At 33.6% G+C, this 16,688-nt stretch overlaps 1 protein-coding gene across 14 annotated transcripts in view; it reads left to right on the forward strand.

Annotated features, from left to right (window-relative positions):
- The window catches only part of LOC6041261 (protein alan shepard), a 340,069-nt gene that overhangs the window by 288,394 nt on the left and 34,987 nt on the right, over nucleotides 1-16,688 (forward strand). For all 14 annotated transcript variants that reach the window (XM_038261535.1, XM_038261536.1, XM_038261531.1 and 11 more), the window contains one exon: nucleotides 12,240-12,475. In XM_038261535.1, coding sequence (XP_038117463.1) covers nucleotides 12,240-12,475 — 236 coding nt within the window. The remainder of the gene's footprint in view (nucleotides 1-12,239; nucleotides 12,476-16,688) is intronic.

Here is a 16,688-nt window from a genome sequence, read left to right on the forward strand (position 1 = left end):
ATCTAGAGTTTTTTTTTTTTGTAAAGGTCCTATAAACCAAATTTTCATTTTTTGCTTATTGGGTGTTTTTAGAACCGCCTTGAGTCAGGGGTATTCAAAAACTCCCAATAAGCAAAAATTAATAATTTGGTTTATTGGACCTTTTCAAACAAAAACTTTGGACATGTTAGGGTACCAATAGTTGCGTATTTCAATTCGTCATTTTCCAATCTATGCGCGTGGCGCGTCGAAAAACCCAGTTTTTATTTTCAAAAAATCGTATCTCAGAAAATTGAAAACATAAATAACTTCACCTTTTTTTATATATTCAACCTTCCAAAATTATACCTTCAAAATTTACGCAATTTTTTACTGTGCAGTCCATACTCGATTATCTGAATAATTCAATGATTTAAATCCAAGATGGCGGCCAAAATGGTGGCGATGAAATAATGAAATAAGGTCATTTTGTAATTTAATAGGCAATCAACTATTAAAATTTAACTCGAATTGGGTCACAGAACTCGAATACAATCCTTCAGATAATCCGTCTTAGATCTCGAAAAAAAAAGTGTCTACGTGGTTCATCGGTGGTCTTTTTATAAAGCTTATAGTTAAGCAACTAAAGTTACCGATTTTAAATGATAAAAATATTGTGAAATTTTTGGATCTCTTTAAATATTTTTTTTTAAATTTTGGAATTGAGACTACCACATATTTAAGATAACGCCTTTTTGGAATGTTAGTCTTGATCCCAAAATAAAAATAAAAATCGTTAAGAGAATTCAAACAAATCTTTACTTGTTCAATATTGGCATTGTAAAATTAGGTGCTGTTCGGATGAGACTTAGAAAATAGAAATTTTCCCGTTTTTTTTTTTTTTTTTCATTAGAACTCCTCGATTTTTTTCCGAATTGAAAAATTTTTAAAAATCGAAAACGGTGCACTTTGTCTAAAATACTGTACAGTACTTTTCGATTGCAAGTTTAGTTTTACGTAATAAACTGATGTTGAACAAAGTTTTGGAGTAAAATTTGTATGTTTTCTAAAACACAATATTTTAAATTAAAATATTAAAGCAAAATATTTGTCCGTAATTCTCTTTGGCTCAAAAGCTACAAAAAATAAAATGAACTGATTTTGGAAACAGTACATGAAAAAAGTTATCTAAAATCTGCATTTTTTTCCGTGTACCTTTTTCCTGATAGTCCTCATCAGTACCTTAAATTTGCCGGAGACACCAAATAGATCAGAAAATTCCTCCAAAAAGGTACAGATTTTCGAGTACATATCGGAAAAGACAACTAACTTGTGAGCAGTTCTCTACGAAATCGGTCTTTTTTCTTAAATTTTAATTTTTGTATTTTTTAATCCGACTGAAATTTTTTTGGTGCCTTCGGTATGCCCAAAGAAGCCATTTTGCATCATTAGATTCTCCATATAATTTTCCATACAAATTTGGCAGCTGGCCATGCAAAAATGATGTACGAAAATTCAAAAATCTGTATCTTTTGAAGGAATTTTTTGATCGGTTTGGTGTCTTTGACAAAGATGTAGGTATGGATACGGACTACACTGGAAAAAAAGATACAGGGTAAAAATTTTTTTGGTGATTTTTAATTTAACTTTATGTCACTAAAACTTGATTTTATTTTTTGATATGTTTTAGAGGACATCAAATGCCAACATTTCAGAAATTTCCAGGTTGTGCAAAAAATCTTTGAGCGAGTTATGAATTTTTGAATCAATACTGATTTTTTCAAAAAATGGAAGAATTGGTCGCAAAAATTTTTCAACTTCATTTTTCGATGTAAAAACAAATTTGCAATCAAAAAGTACTTCTGTGAAATTTTGATAAAGTGCACCGTTTTCAAGTTAAGTCCATTTTTAGGTGACTTTTTTGAAAACAGTCGAAGTTTTTCATTTTTTTAAATTAGTGCACATGTTTGCTCACCTTTGAAAAAAAAAATGAAAAGCTAAGAAAATTCTCTATATTTTGCTTTTTTAAACTTTGTTGATACGACCCTTAGCTGCTGAGATATTGCCATGCAAAGGTTTAAAAACAGAAAAATTTATGTTTTCTAAGTCCCACGCAAACAACATACCTTTTTCTAATGTCGATATCTCAGCAACTAATGGTCCGATTTTCAATGTTAAACTATTAAACATTCGTGAAATTTTTCGATCTCTTCGAAAAAAATATTTTCAATTTTTTTAAACCAAGGCTAACATTTAAAAAGGGCCAAACATTCAATATTACGCCTTTTTAAAATGTTAGTCTTGATTTTAAATTTTTGAATATATTTTTTTCGAAAAGATCGGAAAATTTCATGAATGTTTCATATTTTAACATTGAAAATCGGTGAGATATCGACATTAGAAAATGGTGTGTTGTTTGGGTGGGACTTAGAAAACATAAATTTTCCTGTTTTTAAACCTTTGCATGGCAATACCTCAACAACCAAGGGTCGTATCAACAAAGTTTAAAAATGCAAAGTATAGAGAATTTTCTCAGATTTTCAAAAATATTTTTTTCAAGAATGGGCAAACAGGGGCACTAAATTTAAAAAATGAATGGTACTATATTCAAAAAAGTTACCTTAAAAAGGCTATAACTTGAAAACGGTGCACTTTATCAAAATTTTCACTTAAGTACTTTTTAATTGCAAATTTGTTTTTACATCGAAAAATGAAGTTGAAATATTTTTGCGACCAATTTTTCGATTTTTTTGAAAAAATCAGTATTGATTCAAAAATTCATAACTCGCTCAAAGATTTTTTGCCCATTCTGGAAATTTCTGAAAAGTTGGCATTTGATGTCCTCTAAAACATAACAAAAAATAAAAAAAAATAAAAATAGTGTTTTTTTGCAAATCAAGTTTTAGTGACAAAAAATAAAAAAAAATCATCAAAATTATTTTTACCGTGTATCATTTTTTTTTCAGTGTAGTCCATATCCATACCTACAACTTTGCCGAAAACACCAAATCGATCAAAAAATTCCTTCAAAAGATACAGATTTATGAATTTTCATACATCATTTTTGTATGGCCAGCTGCCAAATTTGTATGGAAAATTATATGGACAAACTAATGATGCAAAATGGCTTCTTTGGGCATACCGAAGGTACCAAAAAAGTTTCAGTCGGATTAAAAAATACAAAAATTAAAATTTAAGAAAAAAGACCGATTTTGTAGACAATTGCTCTGCATACTAATTTTTACATATAATAAGGAAAATATTAGTGTAAACACAACCAACGCTGACCCCAGAAAAAATGCATTTTTTTATATTGTCAAAGTCACATAAAACAAGTAACACTTCCAACCATAAAATTTTCCTAAATTTTAAGAGTTTTTCTTTCCAATGTTGGTTAAAATATTGATTTTTGGCAAGTTTTTTTTATCGGGTTGGGTTGTAGAGTGTATCACAAAATAATCAAAATAACCATTTAAATTTAAAAAAATGGTTTATCATCTTTTATATTCACTGTTTCTCTAGTCAATACCCAGAGTTTTTTTTTTTTCATGTGTTTGTAGCTTTTAAAAAACTCTAGATTAGTGTTCCAAATTAATAGAAAGTGTTTAAATAAACATGTAAAACAATAAATAGCCCTTATTTCGAATTAAAATTGTATTGGTCCAAAGCTTCAAAAGCTCAAACAGTTATTTAAAGTTGTTTTGGTTCATCAAAATTGAAGTTTAAATGACTGCAAGCCGTAATTTCCACGTGGTTGTCATCTAAATTTCCGCTGAATTTGCACCACTTTGATCTCCCACCACGGATTACCCGGAAGAGAGCCTGCTGCCTCCACTGATAACGCTTATCTGCGTCACTAAGGTCTACACTACCGGGAGGGGGGGATATGCACTCCTTCCGAGAAGTTGCTTATAAATATGAAGAGCAACCATTTCACACACACACACACACAGACCCATCCAAACTCCAACGGCTCAGAAACTTTGTCCTCGCAACGCACACTTGGACCGTTCAAATGAAGTGCCGGAGCACTTTTCCGCCGGGACTGAATCCGGGTGTGTCTCTCTTCTCGGAAAAAGCTGGGGGGTTCGGCTGGAAGGATGTCGAAAATCCCATCATCAGTATGCAGCACGCGGGATTGCGATGTGCACCGGGAAAATGCTCTGAAATATTTATCTTCTCCTCGACGAGTCTAGGATTATACCGGGGGTTTTCCTTTTGTGAGCAAGACGAGCCTATGTGTCTGGTAGCCTCGAGGCCCGTATTGCTCGGATGGTTGAGCAGAGGTTTTCTCTAACAGGCTCTTCCGGCCAACCTCTGGAAGCAGTGCATACCAGAAGCGCCCATAGTTGGGACATAGTTGTTAAGGGTTTACCTACATTTTCGTGCTTGAATATATTCAAGATTGTTTTCAAAACCCGAAAATTTTGCGAAATTCTTCAAAATGTTTCAAATCTAATCATTTTTTATTCAGGTTTGATTTTACAAATTTTTGATTCAACCAAGAAGTCAACCCCTTAACCGCGGAATGTCGAACGTCAAATGGCACTTGCGCGGGTTCGCGTCATGGTTCAGCATCGCACTTCCAGCGGTCGTCATCGTCTTAGTCGGGGCAGGAGGAAGATCCACCAGCTTCGGGAAGGCAAGAAATAAAAGGACTCTCCATCACAAAAGTGAACGCGAAACACAAAGCTGGAAAATTTATTCCAAAAATGCCTCCCCGTCCCCTCCGTGAATTGAAAGGAAAGCTCCCACTCCCCCTCACTGGGGGGATTTTTCTTCCAACCCAGCTGTGAGGGTTAAAAGTTTCATTAAATTCTTCTGCTGGTGTGATCTGCTCACGTTTAAGTGAATGACCTGGAGTTTTGGCAAATTCTGAAGATTCGAATATCCGAAGTGAAATTTTTACGATGACTTCAGATAATCAAGTTTGCATATATTTTTTTGAATACAAACAAAAAATTTAATTATAATTAAAAAGGTAAAAAAATAACAAATTAGTTTTAAAATCCCAATGTGCTCAACTGCTTCTGCCTTGTTCAAGCTCGATTGTTCTCAACAATACAAAACCCGCCCTTTCATTTCACCCAAAACTCCCCCATCTGCGAGAACCATTGGAGCTTTTTAGTGCCGTTTTCGTTTTCCTAAAACATACACACATCTTCAAACTTCTCCGCCAAATGAGGGCGTCGGCGAGTCATTCTCAATTTTCGAAATCTCATTATGAAGACTCTTCTTTCCTTCACCTTTTTTTTCCGGCTGTTGGAGTAGGTACTCTTCTGTCGCAGCAGCTGAAAAAAACGCGTGTGCATGTGTGTGAAAAACTTTAAAACAAACTTCTCGTTTCGCACTTTTATTCGAGACGTCGACTTGAGGGTGGAAAGTTTTCTTCCCCTCAGAGAGAGAGAGAGAGCGGGGAAAAAAGTGTCGATTGCAGACGAGCTCCAAAACGACGAGCGAACGAATGGAATTTTCATCGGAAAACTTTCGTCCCGACTACACTTAGAACAAAGCATAACGGCCCACTAAACCTCCAACCCCATGGCCCGCTCTTGGAAGGTGAAATTGGAGGAAAAGCTCGAAGCCGGTGCAGATCAAGACCAAGTTTTGGAAATACATTTCAACACCCTCGTCTCGAATTCGAATGCGGAGTTGAGTGAGAAATGTTTTGATTAAAAAATAGTACGGCTTTTGTCGTTGCTGCTGGTGGGATATCGCCTTCGAACGGGGTTAAAAAGGGGATAATAAATTTATGCTGCCAGCAACTGCGCGAGTTTTTCCGGATTGAATAATTTATCGATGGAGTTTTTTCCCGATTAAAATAAGTTTGTATGGATAAATATAAATATTCTTAAAAAAATATCCTAAAGCAACTCTTCACGAAATCGACCGATTTCGACCATTTTGATGTTTTTGAGTGACCGTTTCTAAAAATATTTTTTTTAAAGTTCAGAAAATTTTCTATAAAATTGTCTAAGAGACATTGAAGATTGGACCTCGGGTTGCTGAGATAGAGCCGCTTTAAGAAAAGAAACACGAAAATTGAAGTTTTCTTAATCTTACCAAAACAACCCACCATTTTCTAATGACGATATCTCAGCAACTAATGGTCCGATTATCAATGTTAATACATGAAACATTCGTGAAATTTTCCGATCTTTTCGAAAAAATATTTTGAAAATTTTTATATCAAGACTAACATTTTAAAACGGCGAAACATTAAATGTTACGCCCATTTAAAATGCTAGTCTTGATTTAAAAATTTTCAAAATATTTTTTTCGAAAAGATCGGAAAATTTCACGAATTTTTCATGTGTTTAAATTGAAAATCAATCGGACCATTATTTGCTGAGATATGGACATTAGAAAATGGTGGGTTGTTTTGGTGAGATTAAGAAAACTTCAATTATCGTGTTTCTTTTTCTTAAAGCGGCTCTATCTCAGCAACCCGAGGTCCAATCTTCAATGTCTCTTAGACAATTTTATAGAAAATTTTCTGAAGTTTTCAAAAAAAAATATTTTTGGAAACGGTCACTCATGGTCACTATTTTTAAAAATTGAAAAAATGCAAATATTTCGCTAAAATCAAACTTTCGGTGACTATATCTTGAAAACGGAGCTCTTTATTAAAAAATCTGTAAAGTACTTTGCAAATTGCAAATTCAATTTTGCATTAAAAAATAATGTCAAACTTGTTTTTGCATGAAGCTACGATTTTTTCCAAAAATCACTATTTTTTCAAAAATTTATAACTCGGCGGCAGATTTTTTGACCATGTTTCTCTATGGCTCAAAAGTTGCGGATTTTTGTCCCCTAAAACATATCAAAAAATCTCGAAAATCAAAAAATACGTATTTTGGGAAATTGATTTTAAGTGAAAAAAAAGTTGATTAAGAAGTCTGCAATTTTTTTTCCGTGTACCTATTTTTTTTTTTTCTCAAAATCCTCAACAATACCTGCAACTTTGTTGATCAGAAAATTCACTCAAAAGTTACAGCTGTTTGAATATTTACATACCATTTTTGTATGGACAGCAGCCAAAATTGTACGGAGACTTGTATGGATGAACCAATCACACAAAATAGCTTATTTGGTCATAGGGAAGGCCCCCACAAAGTTTGAGCCAAATCAAAAAATACGAATAAAATCCATTTCCGGTTTTGGTAGATAATTGCTCCATATTATGTTGCCAGTTTTTTTTTAATTCAAAATGAATTTACGATAAAAAAGATCTAATTCGGATTTTTTGTAAATTAAAATTCACAAATACTTTTTTTTGTTTACAAACCAGAAATAAAATGTGCAATGGCCTGAATTCACTGATTGAGTTTTATTTTATTTTTTATTCAGCAGTGCATTATAGATAAAACAACCTTTTACCCTCTACTGCCCAAATTTTCTTGTCAAATATTTCAATTTTTCAAATTTTTCAAATTTCACGGAAAAAAATTGTCTATTTCATGGATTAGTTTTCAAAAAGACGTAAAAGCCATTGGTAAACATAGCCCTTTTTGCACCGGTAATCGAAGTACTTACGAAAAATCATTTTCAAAAATGCTTGAGATTGTTCATTTACACGTCCTTCAAGTACCCTATTTTTTAAACAAATGAAATATTGTTTGAATTTGGAGAAAAACGAAAATTAGTGTCGGAGGTCACGGTGGCTCTTACGGCTTTTTGAAAACTCACCCGAGATTTTATATTTTAACAACATTTTGCCCAGTCAATTTTTTTTTTTGAGTTTTTCATCTCACATTTCAAAAACTAAATTAGAAATCAATAGGCAACAATAATTTGAGCTATAAAGAAATCTGGATTTGAATTAACTTCCATGGGAACTACTAGGGGAACAGCATCTAATTCCAGCGTGCCTCTAATGTTGGCAGGTCAGAACTTTGACAATCAATTAAAGCTAATAAAAAGCGTTTTCAACTGAAATCGAGTGATAAATAGCTCAATAAGAAGTGAGCAAGCAAGTTTCTATCAAAAGTTTTGCAAAATTAGTTGTTTAAATAGTGAAAATCAGCAAATTGGATGGAGTTAGTAGCGAGTGCTTAACCTGCCAAAGATACGAGAATTCCCCTACTCCAAATAATCAAATATCGTGTAAATTGACCAGGACTCAGTTAAACTCTGAAATGTTTTAAAAGGAGATTCTTGATCTTCAACATAAATTCTTTTCATTTAATCTTGAATAAACCAAGCATGAATCCAACATTATTAAATTGTTTTTTAATTATTTCTTTCAAATAAAATAGTAGTCAATTTGGTATTACTGCGTATTACAATATTACTATCTTTAGTTAGTTTCTTTAACAAAAAAACAAAAAAAAACTCTGATTGATGCTCTAAATTGCAATATATTTTCTCAATATTTTTCTTTACTCAAATTATTACTTTTTTCATTCTGTATTCTTATGGCTTTCTCCTCCGGTTATCAATATATTGACTCAGGGCATTACGACTATTTCTGCTTAACGTTGTTTTTACATGAATGTTTGCTTTTAATTGATTTCTAAAAATAAATCAATTCAATTTTATAAAAAAAATTGTGCAATCTTTCAAAAACTTATAACAATATACTTCCCAAGTAACATTTTTTTTCCAGGAGTTCTACAAGAGCTTTTCAAGATAGCTACAGCATAGCAGTTTGGACCGCGGTAGGATAAAACTCTCTTCAAGTACTCTTCCAAACTCCTGAAGAAGTTTTGAAGAGAATTTTATCCTACCGCGGTCCAAACTGCTATGCTGTAGCTATCTTGAAGAGCTCTTGTAGAACTCCTGGAAAAAAATGTTACTTGGGTTGTTTAATCAATTTCAACTGGTTTTGGTTGAAAACTTATAAAATTGACTTAAAAAGTATTTTAAGATGAAACATTTATTATCGTTTTATTTCCTACACAGAAAAAAACGTGGAATTTTGGAATGTTGAAAATTTGGTAGGTTGAATATTACCTCTTTACTTGTGTAATATTACATAAAAAATGTGTAAAAATGTGAACCTGATGAATATTCATCAAAAACTGATGAAAATTCATCATTTTGTGGGGTAAAATTTATCATTTATTTTGCCACAAAATCTGTCACCATTTCCTGATGAATATTACCATCATTTTTTTCTGTGTAGAATTGATTTGAAAAATGATAAGATTCAAGGAATCTCACGGAAATCTTTGACGGAACATCTAGATGTTAACTTATTTTGACTTTAAAAGTAGAAAAATTATGGCCAAAATCATAATTTCAATATTTGTATAAAAAAAGACTTCTGGTGCTTGATGTTGGAGGGTTCCCTTGCTTGCTGTTCTACTTTTATCTTTTTCTTTTAAAGCTTAGACATTATTACAAAAAATGAATTTATATGGTAATTGAAACACTTTCAATTCGAAAAAAAATTTCTTTGTTTTCAACTGAATATTTCTATTTGCATTTATTACGATTTCAGTCAGACCTTTGCTAATAAAATATGATGGTAATATTCATCAGATTTTGTGATTTTGTGGCAAAAAATGTGTAATATTACATCAGGAATTGGTGGATTTTCATCAGTTTCTGATGAAAATTCATCAGGTTCACATTTTTAAACATGTTTTGAGTAATACTACTCGAGAGCAGAACACTGATGAAGTCTGCAAGTAGTAGACGAAATACGTATCTGTCAAGATATTAAAAATATATAGCGGAATTAAAAGGAACAACTCGTCTATTTGTATTCACAGTAATGCATTCTGCTAAAACGCTCAACCAAACCACAATTACTCAAAGAATAGGTAATATTCAACCTACCAAATTTTCAACAATCCAAAATTAAACTTATTTTTTCTGTGTAAGCATTACATTTAAAAAGGTCTAAAAAAACAAGTGCTGGCTCTTTTGAAATGGTAGATATGATTATGAACTTCGAAAACTTTACTAGTTGGGAAGATTGGAAAATTTCACAGAGATTTCATTTATTTATATTGAAAATAGGTCGGCAGTTCAAAAAATAAAGGCTAATTACACAGAAAAAAATGATGGTAATATGACAGATTTTGTGGCAAAAAAATGATGAATTTTCATCAGTTTTTGATGAATACTTATCAGGTTTACATTTTGCACATTTTTTTAAAAAGAGATAATATTCAACCTAACAAATTTTCAACATTCCAAAATTCAACTTTTTTTTCTGTGTAGTTAACACTTACACAGAAAAGTTGAATTTTGGATGGTTGAAAATTTGGTTGGTTGAATATTACCTCTTTGTTGAGTAATATTACCTGAAATACATATGTGTAAATATGTGAACCTGATGAATATACGTCAGCAACTGATGAATATTCACGGATTCCTGATGTAAAATTAATCATTTTTTTTTACACAAAATCTGTCACCATTTCCTGATGAATATTACCATAATTTTTTAATGAGTAGAACTTTTTTTTTTTAATTTTGATTCATTGCATCTCTATTTATCAGATACTAGTTTTTTTTTTCATTTTCCAAAGTCCAGTGATAGAATTTGTCGAAAACTGTCTCAGCTGCTCGAAATTTTTTTTTCATAAATGGATACATGAGATGCATAGACATTTAAAAAAAATGAACATATTTCATCCTTAATTAACTCTTAAATGGGTAAAACATGAAAACGGTGCATCGAAAAAAAATGTAATGCCTCTTCAAAATGTTTCGGAAATCTTGATTTCTTTTAAATCCATATTTACGTGGAAAAAATGTTCATGCATTTCATAAACTAAAAAACTGCCTTTTTGGTCACCAATAACATCAAAAATGTTTGTATAGTGACTTGTATGGACGAACCAATAATACAAAATGCTTTCCCCGCAAATTATGCCTGATTTTACACAGAAAAAAATGTTGAATTTTGGAATGTTGAAAATTTGGTAGGTTGAATATTACCTCTTTATTTGTGTAATATTACATAAAAAATGTGTAAAAATGTGAACCTGATGAATATTCATCAAAAACTGATGAAAATTCATCATTTTCTGGGGTAAAATTTATCATTTATTTTGCCACAAAATCTGTCACCATTTCCAGATGAATATTACCATATTTTTTTTTTCTGTGTAGCGTGACGTACTTTATGGATGAAGCCAAAGGGATAAAATTAGATAGACTGAATTAAAAATTGTGTCGTTTTTTAGGTTGGCATTATGAAAGTACTTACATATTAAAGAAATTTTTGTGAGCATGATAGTAGCGTTAAATCACTTTATAACATAATTTGGTACAAATTTTGTTTAAATTTATTCACCTAACTCAAACACACACATGCTCTTTCTTCGTCTCTTGCACCGTTGGATCCCAAAAAAAAGCACATGATAGAAAACTTTCGTCCCCGCATCTGCATTTTGTATGTTAAATGTGTGTTCATGGCTTTGTGTGCCCCAACCCAACACACACACACAATCCCTCCCCACATTATACGTTTTCCCGCGCCGCCAGAAACACGTTTCGCCTTGTGGTATTCTAAAATGTGCATGTGTGTGTGTGTGTACTTTTTGCGTGGTCCTTTTTTGCCACTAGGGGCTGCAAAGTCCCCCCTCCCCCTTCCCAGTGTAGTTTTCCCTTAATTCTGCTTCTTTTCTAATATGGCCCGTTCATTCTTCTTTTCCCTGCTAACGTATGCGCATATCCTTAAGGCTCTGGGGAACCTTTTTCGCTAAAAAAAAAAGACGTAGAAGAATTCCGCTTTTTCAAGAAACTTATTTCTCTTTGAACACACAAACCCACAATCTACGACCACCACGCGGGAGAGAAAATGAAGGGAAAAGCAAAGAAAAATGTTTTATTAAAATTTTCAAATTAATCATGGCGGTCGTTTCGCAAAGGCCGACCGTCGACTGTTGGTGTTTGTCGCTGGGAAAATGAGGGGAAAACCCGCTCCAAGACGATGGCGAACGGGTGTGACAATGGTCGAGTAAAGTTTGAGTTTGATGCAGAAAAGCGAGAGAGAAAGAAAAAAAAACCCACACGATTTCCACGTAGATTATTATTATTCATGGCGCTGGCGTTGGCTGGTGCAAGAAAAAAAGTGAGTCTTGAGGAGAATAAACTTTTCATTAGAAGCATCGCGTACCCGGTGTCGTCGTCTCTGGAGAGTGCGGGCAAATGGGATTGTCCTTTGACGTGCTGATTTTGTAAGAAACTGCAAACGAGTTCGAATTATAATTTTCCAGTAGTGTTTTCCGTTGTTTCGTAGTTTATGGTTGTTCACCCGTAATCCCGCTTCCCAACACAGAATGACAACGATCCTCTTTCTCACTTTGAAATTTTTCCAGTACGGCCAGCGAGTCCCGACGGCGGCGTCCCCCAGCAACACCAACTCCAGCAGCTCGTCCAACACCGGTTCGCAGAGCGGCACGCTGAGTACGAGTCTCAGCAACACCAACACAAACAACACGATGGGCCCGAGCAACACCCCGCAGCAGACGGAGCAGCTGTCCAAGACGAACCTGTACATCCGCGGCCTGCAGCAGGGCACCACGGACAAGGATCTGATCAATATGTGTGCACAGTGAGTACATCAGCCTCTCTTTCTCTCCATTTTTTTTTTTGGGTTGCAAAATTTGCGAGTTTTGAGCAGATCCTCAATCAAATAGTGCGCCCCACATTTCACCAATACATCTTCATTTTAGGCGCATCGTGTGACATTAGAATGGTTCAAATTTGCCTTTCATTGCAGGCCAGCCAAAAACATTTCCTCACGTTTTGACGATTTGTATGAGGAGAGTCACTTTTTCAGTTGTGGGAATTTTAAAGTATTTGATCCATTTTTGCGATTCATGTCAAAATAATTCCGGTATAAACCAACTTCTTGCCATAAATTAAGTATTATCACATTGAAGTTTTGATTATTATTTTTTTGCTCGAAATTAGCATCGAAATAAACATTCAAGCAAGGGTCCTGATTGCTCAAAATCAAATCAAAATCAAAATCGCGAGCACAAATAGCAGGCGACGCGATACTGCCCTGATGAATTCCTACCGTTTGTCACGCTATCACCATTCGCTCCCGAACACTCTCTTTTCTACTCTTCTCTCTCTCTGATCGGCTCAGTCTCCGAACGGTTCAGACAGGCCGATCGTCTCCGATCACTCTGAACTGAAAACATTTTTTCTCTGATGCGCTGCGTTATACTCATTGATTTGGGTTGCCTAAAATCAATGTTATCAATTAAATTGTGCATTTATTTTGATTTCATAACATTATAGACACCATTCAAAGAAACTTCCACCAAGAAAAAATCAAATTGATGGCAAACTGAGAGCGTGAAGACAAAAAGACTGCCGCGCTTGCATTTTGTGAGAGTGGCTCTTCGCCGACGGAGCGACGGAGTAGGCAAATATTTTCACGATGTATTTGTTCGCTGAGTGAACAGTTCGGGCCACTCGCTGGCTGCTTGCGAGACTTATTCGCTCATGAATGCTAGCGGGTTGGAATAGGCGACGAATGGATAGGCGATGAGTGAGTGGTTTCTGTTCATTGAACCGAAAATCAGGACCTTTGCATTCAAGTATTAGGCATTTTTTTCGGAACTATGCTGCATAAATTGAACACAAAAATCCAACATTTGAATAACTGTTATTATGTATTGAACGTTTTTTTACTTAATTTTTAATCATAATTTTAAAAATAAAGCTTAAAATTACATATTTAATTTTCTCAGTATTGAATTATTTAAAGTGGCGTAATTAAATCTTAGCACATACATAAATTACATATTTGTAAAAATCATTCTTTTAGAAACATTTTCAAGGTGAAAATTTTATTTACTTTAACATCTTCTCAAAATAAAACTTTTCCAAAATATCATACTTTTTCTCTAACAAACTCTCGAAACGGACGATAACTCATTTTTAAAATTGTTCTTAAATTGAGTTCATCCATCAATAACATGATAAATTTTCAATGCATTCACTAAGAATATATTATGTTTTGATAATGTAGTAAGTTGTAAAAAAAATCACAAAATACAATATTTTTCGAAAATACTCATATTTTCTAATGAGCAACCTGGGTATCAAACAAAGTGAAATTTTATACGCTTTTTAACTGTTCTAGGGAAAATATTCCCTTTCTAATCAAACACCTATCTTTGTCATAAGGAGAGTTTGATGCTCGATTAAAGCTCCAATAATACTATTAAGGCTATAAATTTACCAGCAACAGCACCGCCTCGAGTAAGCACGCAAATTCATGCCACTTACTGGCCAAAAAGATTAAATTTAATGCACTTTTGATCATAATTTCTATTTTGCGAGACCATTTCTCATCATTTTGTTGGCACACACATCCGCACGCAAGATGAGAGCTCAACTGCTTAGCGAAAGTCGCCAATCGCCATCATAATATTTTCACTTGCGCTAACGTTGTCAAAGCGCTTAAGATATGAAATTGCTTCCAACTACCGGCAACATGTTCTTTCGAACATTAGTTAGTTACTCACTTGAACAATAATCCCGAAACATGTAAATAATTAGCAAGCGCCATCAAAACACAAACGCGCCAAGTCTTTTGACGTTTGACTTTTGACGACCCATTCCAATCAAAGGCTGAAGAAAACTGAGCGAGAAGCGAAAGCAAATAAAAAACAACTCCACCAGCAGCGCCTGTTAGAGAGCCAGTGTTGCCAGGACATTTTCTCTATAAATACTACTTTTCGGGAGTGTTTGCTTTAAATTTCATCCCAATTGGCAGCACTAAGAAAGAGCGCTGGAAGAAAAAAGAACTAAGCTGAAAAAAAATGGACGTGGCTCAATGCATGCTTGTCTGATTAGAATACATTTGGGAAATATTTTTTTAAATGCTTGTCAAAGGAATAGAATACATTTTAGTAATAGTGAAAATAAACCGAAATGTTCACAAAAAGTTGCTCTACTCGTTGGTGTGCTTGGTTTTAGTAAATTTCAAGGAAAACTCCAGATGATCCAGCATCATTGAAACACGACCGCTTATTACGCTTTAAATGGGTTTATTTACCCTTATATTTTTGAAGTTGAATGCACTGGTTTCCTCAAAATACAGATTTTTTTTGAAAATACTCAAATTTTCATTGATTGCAACATGGATATCAAACAACGCAAAATTTGGTATGATTTTTCACTTTTATTTGAGTTTATAAATTAAGTTATAAAAAAACGTATTTTGTTAAATGCTTATGGGTAATTCTCTACCAACTCACATGAAATCCCCGACCCCTCTTCGTTTTGCGTGAAACTTTGTCCTAAGGGGTAACTTTTGTCTCTGATCACGATTCCGAGGTCCGTTTTTTGATATCTCGTGACGGAGGGGCGGTACGACCCCTTCCATTTTTGAACATGCGAAAAAGAGGTGTTTTTCAATAATTTGCAGCCTGAAACGGTGATGAGATAGAAATTTAGTGACAAAGGGACTTTTATGTAAAATTAGACGCCCGATTTGATGGCGTACTCAGAATTCCGAAAAAACGTATTTTTCATCGAAAAAAACACTAAAAAAGTTTTAAAAATTATCCCATTTTCCGTTACTCGACTGTAAAAAAATTTGGAACATGTCATTTTATGGGAAATTTAATGTACTTTTCGAATCTACATTGACCCAGAAGGGTATTTTTTTCATTTAGAACAAAAATTTTCATTTTAAAATTTCGTGTTTTTTCTAACTTTGCAAGGTTATTTTTTAGAGTGTAACAATGTTCTACAAAGTTGTAGAGCAGACAATTACAAAAATTTTGATTTTTTTTTCTAATATGCAACATGGATATCAAACGAAGCGAAATTTTGTATTCATTTTTATATTTTTTTTATTAGGTCCCTTTTGGTACCGTTATCGCTATCGAACCTCGAAAATTTTATCGTTAACAACCTTGTTTGCTACATTGAATATTTTGCCCTTTGAAATGATAGTCTTGCTCTGATATTTTCATTGTATTTTTTAAAGATATCAGAAAATTTCGCAAATGTTTCATTTTATAACATTAATAATCGGATCTTACAAAATGTTGGCTGTTTGGATGAAATTTTAAAAACAACAATTTTCCAGTTTGTTTAATTTTAACCGATGTACCTCAGCAATCTAAACTATCTAAATATTGACGAAAAAAAAGTAAAACGTAAACTTTTTGCGGTAATCGTAATTTCACGAATATTCTAAATATTTTTAAGCAAGTCTAAATTCACTAAAAACTATGAACAACTTTGGAAAATAAATGTCAAACTGTTTTAAGCTAATTTGACTTGTATTTCCATTTAAATTTGTTTTTTTTTTCATATATATTATTTAGTCCTCTGATTTTTGGCCTCTTTTGCAGGGGGTGGAGGGATCGTAACAAATATTTATTCAAGAAATATATATTTAAAGATGTAAATTGAAAATTAAAAAAAAATGAGTTTACCGCTCAGAGTCGGTAAATTGCAATATTTGGAGATTATAAACGATTGTTAGCGTGCTCCCGAGAATCGCTCACAACTCCTGGAATGTTGATTAATCAAATTAGTGACAAAGTACTGTTTACATTCCTAAACCAAGACAATTGCACTATCCTGCTCATAACATTCCACAAACACATCACACTCTCAACACTCAAGAATGTCCTCTCGACGTCATATTTTCCAATACCAACTTGACCAACCATCCTCTTGGGCCCGGCTTGTGCATGGAGGACCCTTCCGGAACATGCTCCGTTAAATCCTCAATCAATGTTCTCTAAATATCTCCGCCGACGATGTTCGCGGCACAATGTCAGCAT

This window comes from Culex quinquefasciatus, chromosome 3, assembly GCF_015732765.1.
Source record: "Culex quinquefasciatus strain JHB chromosome 3, VPISU_Cqui_1.0_pri_paternal, whole genome shotgun sequence".
Taxonomy (NCBI): Eukaryota; Metazoa; Arthropoda; class Insecta; order Diptera; family Culicidae; genus Culex; species Culex quinquefasciatus.